Source organism: Babylonia areolata, chromosome 35, assembly GCF_041734735.1.
Source record: "Babylonia areolata isolate BAREFJ2019XMU chromosome 35, ASM4173473v1, whole genome shotgun sequence".
NCBI classification, from domain to species: Eukaryota; Metazoa; Mollusca; class Gastropoda; order Neogastropoda; family Buccinidae; genus Babylonia; species Babylonia areolata.
Genome location: NC_134910.1, coordinates 344,644 through 359,177, shown reverse-complemented (window position 1 = coordinate 359,177; position 14,534 = coordinate 344,644). Strand labels below are relative to the sequence as shown.

General features: G+C 44.6%; 1 protein-coding gene across 1 annotated transcript in view; it reads left to right on the top strand.

Moving 5' to 3' along the window:
* The window catches only part of LOC143277905 (synaptic vesicle glycoprotein 2B-like), a 40,347-nt gene that overhangs the window by 21,246 nt on the left and 4,567 nt on the right, over positions 1-14,534 (top strand). Inside the window, exons 6-11 of the mRNA XM_076582873.1 lie at positions 168-328; positions 1,623-1,697; positions 3,601-3,708; positions 6,096-6,184; positions 8,015-8,253; positions 12,923-13,082. Of these exons, the coding sequence (XP_076438988.1) occupies positions 168-328; positions 1,623-1,697; positions 3,601-3,708; positions 6,096-6,184; positions 8,015-8,253; positions 12,923-13,082 (832 nt within the window). The remainder of the gene's footprint in view (positions 1-167; positions 329-1,622; positions 1,698-3,600; positions 3,709-6,095; positions 6,185-8,014; positions 8,254-12,922; positions 13,083-14,534) is intronic.

Below are 14,534 nucleotides of genomic sequence, written 5' to 3'. Positions count from 1 at the left end.
TGTGGGATGCAGGGTTGGTGTAGCTGGGTAGATGATACAGTATTGTGTGCTGTGTGTGGTGCAGGGTTGGTGTGACTGGGTAGATGATACAGTATTGTGTGCTGTGTGTGGTGCAGGGTTGTAGTGGCTGGGTAGATGATACAGTATTGTGTGCTGTGTGGGTGCAGGGTTGGCATGGCTGGTGATCCCACACAAGTCGCTAGGCTACGTCTCCTCAGACTTCACCTACGACAGCTGGAGAATCTTCGTGGCGCTCTGCACCCTGCCCAGTCTCACCTCCGCTGCCATCTTCGTTCTCATGCCGGAGAGCCCCAAGTTTCTCCTCAAGGTGAGGGGGGGGGGGGGGGTTGTGGTGGTAATGATGGTGATGGGTGTGGTGGTGGTGATGGTGAGACAGAGAGTAACACTGACAGTACTTGCTGTTCCACCTTGTCTGAATGCAGAGTAACACTGACTACGTCCTGTTCCACCTTGTCTGAATGGAGAGTAACACTGACTGTACTTGCTGTTCCACCTTGTCTGAATGGAGAGTAACACTGACTACTTGCTGTTCCACCTTGTCTGAATGCAGAGTAACACTGACTACGTCCTGTTCCACCTTGTCTGAATGGAGAGTAACACTGACTACGTCCTGTTCCACCTTGTCTGAATGGAGAGTAACACTGACTGTACTTGCTGTTCCACCTTGTCTGAATGGAGAGTAACACTGACTACGTCCTGTTCCACCTTGTCTGAATGGAGAGTAACACTAACTACTTGCTGTTCCACCTTGTCTGAATGGAGAGTAACACTGACTACTTGCTGTTCCACCTTGTCTGAATGGAGAGTAACACTGACTACGTCCTGTTCCACCTTGTCTGAATGGAGAGTAACACTGACTACTTGCTGTTCCACCTTGTCTGAATGGAGAGTAACACTGACTACTTGCTGTTCCACCTTGTCTGAATGGAGAGTAACACTGACTACTTGCTGTTCCACCTTGCCCCATAACTCTCTTCTCTTCTCGCCTCACTCATGTGACCCCCCCATGTGAGTTGTGTGTGCTGTTTGCTGGGAGGTTCTGTGTTGACAGACAGTTGACCAGGTTTCTTGTTGCTCTTCACTTGAGGTTGTGGGGGTCAGTGGTGACATTTTTTCAGGACATACTGCCCAGCATGCCAGGTCTTGTTGTCAGCAACAATGATAGATGATGGCAATCAAGCCGTATTTTGTGTTTTTTGCTGTGAGTGTTCCTGACTGCAGTTTGTAGTACTGTCTTGGTGTATATCATGGCATGCAAGCTGTATTTTGTGTTTTTTGCTGTGAGTGTTCCTGACTGCAGTTTGTAGTACTGTCTTGGTGTATATCATGGCATGCAAGCCGTATTTTGTGTTTTTTGCTGTGAGTGTTCCTGACTGCAGTTTGTAGTACTGTCTTGAACTAAGTTGAAGGTGAGTTTTTTTAAGGTTGTTTCTATGCAATTTAAATTTCCCTTTCTGACAACAGATAAATAGTTTATATAAAAGCTTCTTCAGGCAAGGGCATAGATATATATATATAGAGAGAGAGAGAGAGGCAGGGGGTTGTTTTGTTTTGTTTTTATGAAAGATGTGTTGTGCAATGTTGCAAGGTGTGTGTGGCAGATGGGGAGGGATGACCAGGCCATCAGTGTGCTGAAGAAGGTGCACCGCTCCAACAAGTCACGCTCACACTTTGAGGTCAGTCAGTTCAGATCCCTCCCTCCTCCATCTGGCCTTTCTTCTTTTTTTTTTTTAATCATATTTGTATTTGTATTTCTTTTTATCACAACAGATTTCTCTGTGTGAAGTTCGGGCTGCTCTCCCCAGGGAGAGCACGTCGCTACACTACAGCGCCACCCATTTTTTTGTATTTTTTTCCTGCGTGCGGTTTTTTATTTGCTTTTCCTATCGAAGTGGATTTTTCTAGAGAATTTTGCCAGGAACAATCCTTTTGTTGCCGTGGGTTCTTTTACGTGCGCTAAGTGCATGCTGCACACTGGACCTCGGTTTATCGTCTCATCCAAATGACTAGCGTCCAGACCACCACTCAAGGTCTAGTGGAGGGGGAGAAAATATCGGCCGCTGACCGTGATTCGAACCTGCGTGCTCAGATTTTCTTGTTTCCTAGGCGGACGCGTTACCTCTAGGCCATCACTCCACATACATAGTACACATGTACTGACTGACAGGGGTCACACATAGGGTGAAGACAGACTGACAGGGGTCACACATAGGGTGTAGACAGACTGACTGACAGGGGCCACACATAGGTTGAAGACTGACTGACTGGGGTCACACATAGGGTGAAGACAGACTGACTGACAGGGGTCACACATAGACTGACTGACTGACAGGGGTCACACATAGGGTGAAGACAGACTGACTGACAGGGGTCACACATAGGGTGAAGACTGACTGACAGGGGTCACACATAGGGTGAAGACTGACTGACAGGGGTCACACATAGGGTGAAGACAGACTGACAGGGGTCACACATAGGGTGAAGACAGACTGACTGACAGGGGTCACACATAGGGTGAAGACAGACTGACAGGGGTCACACATAGGGTGAAGACAGACTGACTGACAGGGGTCACACATAGGGTGAAGACTGACTGACTGACAGGGGTCACACATAGGGTGTAGACAGACTGACTGATAGGGGTCACACATAGGTTGAAGACTGACTGACAGGGGTCACACATAGGGTGAAGACAGACTGACTGACAGGGGTCACACATAGGGTGAAGACTGACTGACTGACAGGGGTCACACATAGGGTGAAGACAGACTGACTGACTGGGGTCACACATAGGGTGAAGACAGACAGACTGACAGGGGTCACACATAGGGTGAAGACAGACAGACTGACAGGGGTCACACATAGGGTGAAGACAGACTGACAGGGGTCACACATAGGGTGAAGACAGACTGACAGGGGTCACACATAGGGTGAAGACAGACTGACAGGGGTCACACATAGGGTGAAGACAGACAGACTGACAGGGGTCACACATAGGGTGAAGACAGACTGACAGGGGTCACATATAGGGTGTAGACAGACTGACAGGGGTCACACATAGGGTGAAGACAGACTGACAGGGGTCACACATAGGGTGTAGACAGACTGACTGACTGGGGTCTCACATAGGGTGTAGACAGACTGACAGGGGTCACACATAGGGTGTAGACAGACTGACTGACAGGGGTCACACATAGGGTGAAGACAGACTGACAGGGGTCACACATAGGGTGAAGACAGACTGACTGACAGGGGTCACACATAGGGTGTAGACAGACTGACTGACAGGGGTCACACATAGGGTGAAGACAGACTGACTGACAGGGGTCACACATAGGGTGAAGACAGACTGACAGGGGTCACACATAGGGTGAAGACTGACTGACAGGGGTCACACATAGGGTGTAGACAGACTGACTGACAGGGGTCACACATAGGGTGTAGACAGACTGACAGGGGTCACACATAGGGTGTAGACAGACTGACAGGGGTCACACATAGGGTGAAGACAGACAGACTGACAGGGGTCACCACAGGGTGTAGACAGACTGTGTAGCCTGGTTCTATGTCCTGTTTCAGATCTCCAGGCTGGTGATAGCCAGTGACAAGTCAGACAGAGGAGTGACCTCCCCTGTTGGTGTGGAGACCAGTGAAGAGTTGAAACGGGAGACTTCTTGCTGTCGATCAGTCAGTTCTGTTGTCGTCATGTTGCTCATAGTCATCATCATTGTCGTCACGTAGCTCATTGTCATCATCATTGTCGTCATGTAGCTCATTGTTATAATCATCATTGTCATCACGTAGCTCATTGTTATAATCATTGTCATCACGTAGCTCATTGTCATCATCATCATTGTCGTCACGTAGCTCATTGTTATAATCATCATTGTCATCATGTAGCTCATTGTCATCATCATCATTGTCGTCACGTAGCTCATTGTTATAATCATCATTGTCGTCATGTAGCTCATTGTCATCATCATCATTGTCGTCACGTAGCTCATTGTTATAATCATCATTGTCATCATGTAGCTCATTGTTATCATCATTGTCGTCACGTAGCTTATTGTTATCATCATTGTCATCACATAGCTCATTGTCATCATCATTGTCGTCATGTAGCTCATTGTCATCGTCATTGTCATCATGTAGCTCATTGTCATAATCATCATTGTCGTCATGTAGCTCATTGTCATCATCATTGTCGTCACGTAGCTCATTGTCATCATCATTGTCGTCACGTAGCTCATTGTCATCATCATTGTCATCATGTAGCTCATTGTTATAATCATTGTCGTCATGTAGCTCATTGTCATAATCATTGTCATCACGTAGCTCATTGTTATCATCATTGTCATCACGTAGCTCATTGTCATCATCATTGTAGCTCATTGTTATAATCATCATTGTCGTCATGTAGCTCATTGTTATAATCATTGTCATCACGTAGCTCATTGTCATCATCATTGTCATCACGTAGCTCATTGTTATCATCATTGTCATCACGTAGCTCATTGTCATCATCATCGTAGTTCATTGTTATAATCATCATTGTCGTCATGTAGCTCATTGTTATCATCATTGTCGTCATGTAGCTCATTGTTATAATCATTGTCGTCATGTAGCTCATTGTCATCATTGTCGTCACGTAGCTCATTGTCATCATCATTGTCATCACGTAGCTCATTGTCATCATCATTGTCGTCATGTAGCTCATTGTTATAATCATCATTGTCGTCACGTAGCTCATTGTCATCATCATTGTCGTCATGTAGCTCATTGTTATAATCATCATTGTCGTCACGTAGCTCATTGTCATCATCATTGTCGTCATGTAGCTCATTGTCATCATCATTGTCGTCACGTAGCTCATTGTCATCATCATTGTCGTCACGTAGCTCATTGTCATCATCATTGTCGTCATGTAGCTCATTGTTATAATCATTGTCATCACGTAGCTCATTGTCATAATCATTGTCATCATGTAGCTCATTGTCATCATCATTGTCATCACGTAGCTCATTGTCATCATCATTGTAGCTCATTGTTATAATCATCATTGTCGTCATGTAGCTCATTGTTATAATCATTGTCATCACGTAGCTCATTGTTATCATCATTGTCATCACGTAGCTCATTGTCATCATCATCGTAGCTCATTGTTATAATCATCATTGTCGTCATGTAGCTCATTGTTATCATCATTGTCGTCACGTAGCTCATTGTTATAATCATTGTCGTCATGTAGCTCATTGTCATCATCATCATTGTCGTCACGTAGCTCATTGTCATCATCATTGTCGTCACGTAGCTCATTGTCATCATCATTGTCGTCATGTAGCTCATTGTTATAATCATCATTGTCGTCACGTAGCTCATTGTCATCATCATTGTCATCATGTAGCTCATTGTTATAATCATCATTGTCGTCACGTAGCTCATTGTCATCATCATTGTCGTCATGTAGCTCATTGTTATAATCATCATTGTCGTCACGTAGCTCATTGTCATCATCATTGTCATCATGTAGCTCATTGTTATAATCATCATTGTCGTCACGTAGCTCATTGTCATCATCATTGTCGTCATGTAGCTCATTGTTATAATCATCATTGTCGTCATGTAGCTCATTGTCATCATCATTGTCATCATGTAGCTCATTGTTATAATCATCATTGTCGTCATGTAGCTCATTGTCATCATCATTGTCATCATGTAGCTCATTGTTATAATCATCATTGTCGTCACGTAGCTCATAGTCATCATCATTGTCATCATGTAGCTCATTGTTATAATCATCATTGTCATCATGTAGCTCATTGTCATCATCATTGTCATCATGTAGCTCATTGTTATAATCATTGTCGTCATGTAGCTCATTGTCATCATCATTGTCATCATGTAGCTCATTGTTATCATCATTGTTGTCTGTCTGTCTGTCTGTGTGCATTGTCCTGCTGTGTTGACATCATCCCCAGTGAGTCATGTCTTACACTGTCTGTCAACATTCCTGAGAGTGTCGCCTCTAGAGACAGCCCCAGTGACATGATGCTGCTTGCTGTGTGTTCCCACAGATGTTGGACAATGTGCTGCAGTTGTTCCGCCCCCCTCTGCTTTCCACCACTTGTGTTTTACTGGTGACCAACTTTGCCATTGCTTTTGGGTGAGTGTAGGATGTGTTTTACTGGTGACCAACTTTGCCATTGCTTTTGGGTGAGTGTTGGATGTGTTTTACTGGTGACCAACTTTGCCATTGCTTTTGGGTGAGTGTTGGATGTGTTTTACTGGTCACCAACTTTGCCATTGCTTTTGGGTGAGTGTAGGATGTGTTTTACTGGTGACCAACTTTGCCATTGCTTTTGGGTGAGTGTAGGATGTATTTTACTGGTGACCAACTTTGCCATTGCTTTTGGGTGAGTGTAGGATGTGTTTTACTGGTGATCAACTTTGCCATTGCTTTTGGGTGAGTGTAGGATGTATTTTACTGGTGACCAACTTTGCCATTGCTTTTGGGTGAGTGTAGGATGTGTATTACTGGTCACCAACTTTGCCATTGCTTTTGGGTGAGTGTTGCATGTGTATTACTGGTCACCAACTTTGCCATTGCTTTTGGGTGAGTGTTGCATGTGTATTACTGGTCACCAACTTTGCCATTGCTTTTGGGTGAGTGTAGGATGTGTTTTACTGGTGATCAACTTTGCCATTGCTTTTGGGTGAGTGTTGGATGTGTATTACTGGTGACCAACTTTGCCATTGCCAACTGCTACACACCCCTATCTCACAGCCTGTACAGAAACACACTTCAACTGCTACACACCCCTATCTCACAGCCTGTACAGAAACACACTTCATCTGCTACACACCCCTATCTCACAGCCTGATGATCATCATCAGTCAAGGACACCACACACTGTACATGTAAAGTATCTATATCATCATCATCAGTCAAGGACACCACACACTGTACATGTAAAGTATCTATATCATCATCAGTCAAGGACAGCACACACTGTACATGTAAAGTATCTATATCATCATCAGTCAAGGACACCACACACTGTACATGTAAAGTATCTGTATCATCATCAGTCAAGGACACCACACACTGTACATGTAAAGTATCTATATCATCATCATCAGTCAAGGACACCACACACTGTACATGTAAAGTATCTGTATCATCATCAGTCAAGGACACCACACACTGTACATGTAAAGTATCTATATCATCATCAGTCAAGGACACCACACACTGTACATGTAAAGTATCTGTATCATCATCAGTCAAGGACACCACACACTGTACATGTAAAGTATTTATATCATCATAAATCAAGGACACCACACACTGTACATGTAAAGTATTTATATCATCATCATCAGTCAAGGACACAACACACTGTACATGTAAAGTATCTATATCATCATCATCAGTCAAGGACACCACACACTGTACATGTAAAGTATCTATATCATCATCATCAGTCAAGGACACCACACACTGTACATGTAAAGTATCTGTATCATCATCAGTCAAGGACACCACACACTGTACATGTAAAGTATCTATATCATCATAAATCAAGGACACCACACACTGTACATGTAAAGTATCTGTATCATCATAAATCAAGGACACCACACACTGTACATGTAAAGTATCTATATCATCATAAATCAAGGACACCACACACTGTACATGTAAAGTATCTGTATCATCATCAGTCAAGGACACCACACACTGTACATGTAAAGTATCTATATCATCATAAATCAAGGACACCACACACTGTACATGTAAAGTATCTATATCATCATCAGTCAAGGACACCACACACTGTACATGTAAAGTATCTATATCATCATCATCAGTCAAGGACACCACACACTGTACATGTAAAGTATCTATATCATCATCAGTCAAGGACACCACACACTGTACATGTAAAGTATCTATATCATCATCAGTCAAGGACACCACACACTGTTGCAGATACTACGGACTGTTCATGTGGTTCCCTGAGCTCTTTAACCGCATCGACAAGAACGGGGGGACAGTGTGCGAGCCGGGCCACAGCAACAGCAGCGACAAGCAGAACAGCAGCAGTGTGGAGTGTACGGAGGTGGGGGAGGTGGTTTACCTGGAGGGCTTTCTGACCGCCCTGTCCAACCTGCCCGGCAATCTGCTGACCATCGCATGCATGGACCGCCTTGGCCGCAAATTTCTGCTGGGTATGTTGTTGGTGTTGGTCTGCTGGGTATGTTGTTGGTGTTGGTCTGCTGGGTGTGTTGTTGGTGTTGGTCTGTTGGGTGTGTTGTTGGTGTTGGTCTGTTGGGTATGCTGTTGGTGTTGGTCTGCTGGGTGTGCTGTTGGTGTTGGTCTGCTGGGTGTGTTGTTGGTGTTGGTCTGCTGGGTGTGTTGTTGGTGTTGGTCTGCTGGGTGTGCTGTTGGTGTTGGTCTGTTGGGTGTGCTGTTGGTGTTGGTCTGCTGGGTGTGTTGTTGGTGTTGGTCTGTTGGGTATGCTGTTGGTGTTGGTCTGCTGGGTGTGCTGTTGGTGTTGGTCTGTTGGGTGTGTTGTTGGTGTTGGTCTGTTGGGTGTGTTGTTGGTGTTGGTCTGTTGGGTGTGTTGTTGGTGTTGGTCTGTTGGGTGTGTTGTTGGTGTTGGTCTGTTGGGTGTGTTGTTGGTGTTGGTCTGCTGGGTGTGTTGTTGGTGTTGGTCTGCTGGTGGCAGCCTGTACATCCTGTTGTGTTGATGGGGTGTGGTGGAGAAGGGTGTTGTGTTGATGGGGGAGGGTGTTGTGTTGATGGGTGTGGTGGAGAAGGGTGTTGTGTTGATGGGGTGTGGTGGAGAAGGGTGTTGTGTTGATGGGGGAGGGTGTTGTGTTGATGGGTGTGGTGGAGAAGGGTGTTGTGTTGATGGGGTGTGGGGGAGAAGGGTGTTGTGTTGATGGGGTGTGGTGGAGAAGGGTGTTGTGTTGAAGGGGTGTGGGGGAGGGTGTTGTGTTGATGGGGTGTGGGGGAGGGTGTTGTGTTGATGGGGTGTGGAGAAGGGTGTTGTGTTGATGGGGTGTGGGGGAGAAGGGTGTTGTGTTGATGGGGTGTGGGGGAGGATGTTGTGTTGATGGGGAAGTGTGTTGTGTTGATGGGGTGTGGGGGAGAGTGTGTTGTGTTGATGGGGTGTGGGGGAGAGTGTGTTGTGTTGATGGGGTGTGGAGAAGGGTGTTGTGTTGATGGGGTGTGGGGGAGAAGGGTGTTGTGTTGATGGGGTGTGGGGGAAGGTGTTGTGTTGATGGGGTGTGGAGAAGGGTGTTGTGTTGATGGGGTGTGGGGGAGAAGGGTGTTGTGTTGATGGGGTGTGGGGGAGAGGGTGTTGTGTTGATGGGGTGTGGGGGAGAAGGGTGTTGTGTTGATGGGGTGTGGGGGAGAGTGTGTTGTGTTGATGGGGGAGGATGTTGTGTTGATGGGGTGTGGGGGAGGATGTTGTGTTGATGGGGTGTGGGGGAGAGTGTGTTGTGTTGATGGGGGAGGGTCTTGTGTTGATGGGGTGTGGAGAAGGGTGTTGTGTTGATGGGGTGTGGGGGAGAAGGGTGTTGTGTTGATGGGGTGTGGGGGAGAGTGTGTTGTGTTGATGGGGGAGAAGGGTGTTGTGTTGATGGGGTGTGGGGGGAGAGTGTGTTGTGTTGATGGGGGAGGATGTTGTGTTGATGGGGTGTGGGGGAGGATGTTGTGTTGATGGGGTGTGGGGGAGAAGGGTGTTGTGTTGATGGGGTGTGGGGGAGGATGTTGTGTTGATGGGGTGTGGGGGAGAGTGTGTTGTGTTGATGGGGTGTGGGGGAGAAGGGTGTTGTGTTGATGGGGGAGGGTGTTGTGTTGATGGGGTGTGGGGGAGAGTGTGTTGTGTTGATGGGGTGTGGGGGAGAGTGTGTTGTGTTGATGGGGTGTGGGGGAGAGTGTGTTGTGTTGATGGGGGAGGGTGTTGTGTTGATGGGGTGTGGGGGAGAGTGTGTTGTGTTGATGGGGGAGGGTGTTGTGTTGATGGGGTGTGGGGGAGGATGTTGTGTTGATGGGGTGTGGGGGAGAGTGTGTTGTGTTGATGGGGGAGGGTCTTGTGTTGATGGGGTGTGGAGAAGGGTGTTGTGTTGAAGGGGTGTGGGGGAGAGTGTGTTGTGTTGATGGGGTGTGGGGGAGAGGGTGTTGTGTTGATGGGGTGTGGGGGAGAAGGGTGTTGTGTTGATGGGGTGTGGGGGAGGGTGTTGTGTTGATGGGGTGTGGGGGAGGGTGTTGTGTTGATGGGGTGTGGGGGAGGAGGGTGTTGTGTTGATGGGGTGTGGGGGGGAAGTCTAATCTGAATGCAAAGAAAAGGATCCTGGCATAGCTGCTAGGATTTTCAAGATGTCTGAGGACGTGGTAGAGACCTATGCTAATGGCATCTTCAGCTGATCTGTTGGCTCTACAGGCGAAGTGAAAGGGATGCTCCTCTGCATGCAGATTAGACTGGTCAGCCATGTGTTGGAATGCTGATTGTGGGATTAGACTGGTCAGCCATGAGTTGGAATGCTGATTGTGGGATTAGACTGGTCAGTCATGGGTTGGAATGCTGATTGTGGGATTAGACTGGTCAGCCATGAGTTGGAATGCTGATTGTGGGATTAGACTGGTCAGCCACGAGTTGGAATGCTGATTCTGGGAAGAAAAACATAAAGTCCACTGGATGGAAGTTGTCAGTGTTGACAAGGACACCTGAAACACATGAGCAAAAAAAAAAGTAAAATACAATCAGTAATAATGATATAACAGCTGATTTATTATCAGCTAATAATAAATACTGCAAATAAAAGATATCATACTCATAAACAAGTGCACAAATAGCAAAAACATAGATGTTTACACAGGCATTGCTTTACACAGTATATTTCCATAATCTTCACAAGAAAAAGAAACTGACATGAACTATTTGTGTGGTAAATAAATGTACTACTACTGTACTCTTCAATGTCCTCCACTTGTCTGATACAGTGCACACATCATTTTATATGTGCTACTACTGTACTCTTCAATGTCCTCCACTTGTCTGATACAGTGCACACATCATTTTATATGTGCTACTACTGTCTCTTCAATGTCCTCCACCTGTCTGATACAGTGCACACATCATTTTATATGTACTACTACTGTCTCTTCAATGTCCTCCACCTGTCTGATACAGTGCACACATCATTTTATATGTACTACTACTGTACTCTTCAATGTCCTCCACTTGTCTGATACAGTGCACACATCATTTTATATGTGCTACTACTGTCTCTTCAATGTCCTCCACTTGTCTGATACAGTGCACACATCATTTTATATGTGCTACTACTGTACTCTTCAATGTCCTCCACTTGTCTGATACAGTGCACACATCATTTTATATATGCTACTACTGTCTCTTCAATGTCCTCCACTTGTCTGATACAGTGCACACATCATTTTATATGTGCTACTACTGTCTCTTCAATGTCCTCCACTTGTCTGATACAGTGCACACATCATTTTATATGTACTACTACTGTCTCTTCAATGTCCTCCACTTGTCTGATACAGTGCACACATCATTTTATATATGCTTCTACTGTACTCTTCAATGTCCTCCACCTGTCTGATACAGTGCACACATCATTTTATATGTACTACTACTGTACTCTTCAATGTCCTCCACTTGTCTGATACAGTGCACACATCATTTTATATGTACTACTACTGTCTCTTCAATGTCCTCCACTTGTCTGATACAGTGCACACATCATTTTATATGTGCTACTACTGTCTCTTCAATGTCCTACACTTGTCTGATACAGTGCACACATCATTTTATATGTACTACTACTGTCTCTTCAATGTCCTCCACTTGTCTGATACAGTGCACACATCATTTTATATGTGCTACTAATGAATGAACAGTGTACCTCTGATCTGTTCATATAAAAAATAAGTGCAACCTAATCTTAGTCACACACACTCTCAGTAACATACATGTGCGAGCACGCGCGCACACACACACACACACACACACACACACACACACACACACACACACACACACACACACAGCTCTTTCCTGTTTTTTTAGTAAAATTTGGAAGCCGTTCTGCAGGACAGTAGGGATCATCCATGTGGTACAACACCCACTGAAACAAATCAGGGCTTGGTAGAACGCCCCCTCCCTCCTGGTCGTTGGGGTGTAGTCAAGCTTGACCCACGGTCACGCTGTGTTGTTGGTCTTTGACGTGACACAGACGCTGCCACTTGAGCAACACACTCTTCCCCTTCACTATCACGGTCACTCACAGCTGCCGATGTGATGGCTGTAGCAGGAACACGTGCTCCACTCGTCTGGCCACGCCCCGTACGTCACGACTTGGTACTTGGCTCGGCGCCCAGTCACCATCACTATCACTCTCCCCCTCACGCAGTGAAACTTCTTCATCATCATACAGGTATTCTTCACTCAAATCTTCATTTTGCTGGCCTGGCTGCAGTCGCAGTTGCTCTATAACTTGCTCAGTTGTGAAGTAGCGTTGTCTGCTCATCGATGCAGCCATTTTGGAAAATGAGAAGATCAAAGATGCGGATAAAACTATAATGAATTCACTCAAAAACTTGCAGAAGTACTGAAAAGATGGCGTCAATCAATAGAAGAGGATTCCCCTGGTCACATGCACAAAATATGGCCTTTCAAACCTCTCCGAAACAAGAGTGGTTGGTTTGTGAATGACCTACCCTGTATTGGTTTCGGCGGCCTCCCTAGCAGGTGCTGAAAGACAACATCGGCAGCCAAAGTGTTGATAAAGTGGTTTTGCTTTTTGGTTTGGTTTGGTGACGGTGGCAGAGTGAGTGAGCAGAGTGTGGTGTGTGCAGCGGGCAGCATGGTCGTCTCCGGCCTGTCTGTCTTCCTGTTGTGGTGGGTCCACCAGCGATGGCAGAACATCGCCATGTCCTGTCTCTTCGGCGCCGTGTCCACCATTGGATTTAACGCCCTTGACGTGCTGCAGACAGAGTTGTTCCCCACCAATGTCAGGTTCGTCTCGCTCATGTGTGCTGTCAGTGTGCTGTTGTTGATGTTGTGTTGTTGTTGTGCTGTGTTGTTGTTGTTTTGTGTTGTCGTCTCATCCGTGTGTGTTGGTGGGTCTGTGTTGTCAGAGTTGTTTTGTTGTTGATGCTGTGTTGTTATTGCTGTGTTGTGTTGTTATTGTTGTGTTGTGTTGTTATTGTTGTGTTGTTATTGCTGTGTTGTGATGTTATTGTTGTGATGTTATTGCTGTGTTGTGATGTTATTGTTGTGATGTTATTGCTGTGTTGTGATGTTATTGTTGTTATTGCTGTATTGTGATGTTATTGTTGTGATGTTATTGCTGTGTTGTGATGTTATTGTTGTTATTGTTGTGATGTTATTGCTGTATTGTGTTGTTATTGCTGTATTGTGATATTATTGTTGTTATTGCTGTGTTGTGATGTTATTGTTGTGATGTTATTGCTGTGTTGTGATGTTATTGTTGTTATTGTTGTGATGTTATTGCTGTGTTGTGTTGTTATTGCTGTGTTGTGATGTTATTGTTGTGATGTTATTGCTGTGTTGTGATGTTATTGTTGTGATGTTATTGCTGTGTTGTGTTGTTATTGCTGTATTGTGATGTTATTGTTGTTATTGTTGTGATGTTATTGCTGTGTTGTGATGTTATTGTTGTGATGTTATTGCTGTGTTGTGATGTTATTGTTGTGTTGTTATTGCTGTGTTGTGATGTTATTGCTGTGTTGTGATGTTATTGCTGTGTTGTGATGTTATTGTTGTGATGTTATTGCTGTATTGTGATGTTATTGTTGTTATTGTTGTGATGTTATTGCTGTGTTGTGTTGTTATTGTTGTGTTGTTGTGTTGTTATTGCTGTGTTGTGATGTTATTGTTGTTATTGTTTTGTTGTTATTGCTGTGTTGTGTTGTTATTGTTGTTGTTATTGCTGTGTTGTGATGTTATTGTTGTTATTGTTGTTGTTATTGCTGTGTTGTGATGTTATTGTTGTTATTGCTGTATTGTGATGTTATTGTTGTTATTGCTGTATTGTGATATTATTGTTGTTATTGCTGTATTGTGATGTTATTGTTGTTATTGTTGTGATGTTATTGCTGTGTTGTGATGTTATTGTTGTTATTGCTGTGTTGTGATGTTATTGTTGTGATGTTATTGCTGTGTTGTGATGTTATTGTTGTTATTGTTGTGATGTTATTGCTGTGTTGTGATGTTATTGTTGTTATTGTTGTGATGTTATTGCTGTGTTGTGATGTTATTGTTGTTATTGTTGTGATGTTATTCCTGTATTGTGATGTTATTGTTGTTATTGCTGTATTGTGTTGTTATTGTTGTGATGTTATTGCTGTGTTGTGATGTTATTGTTGTGATGTTATTGCTGTGTTGTGATGTTATTGTTGTGTTGTTATTGCTGTATTGTGATGTTATTGTTGTGATGTTATTGCT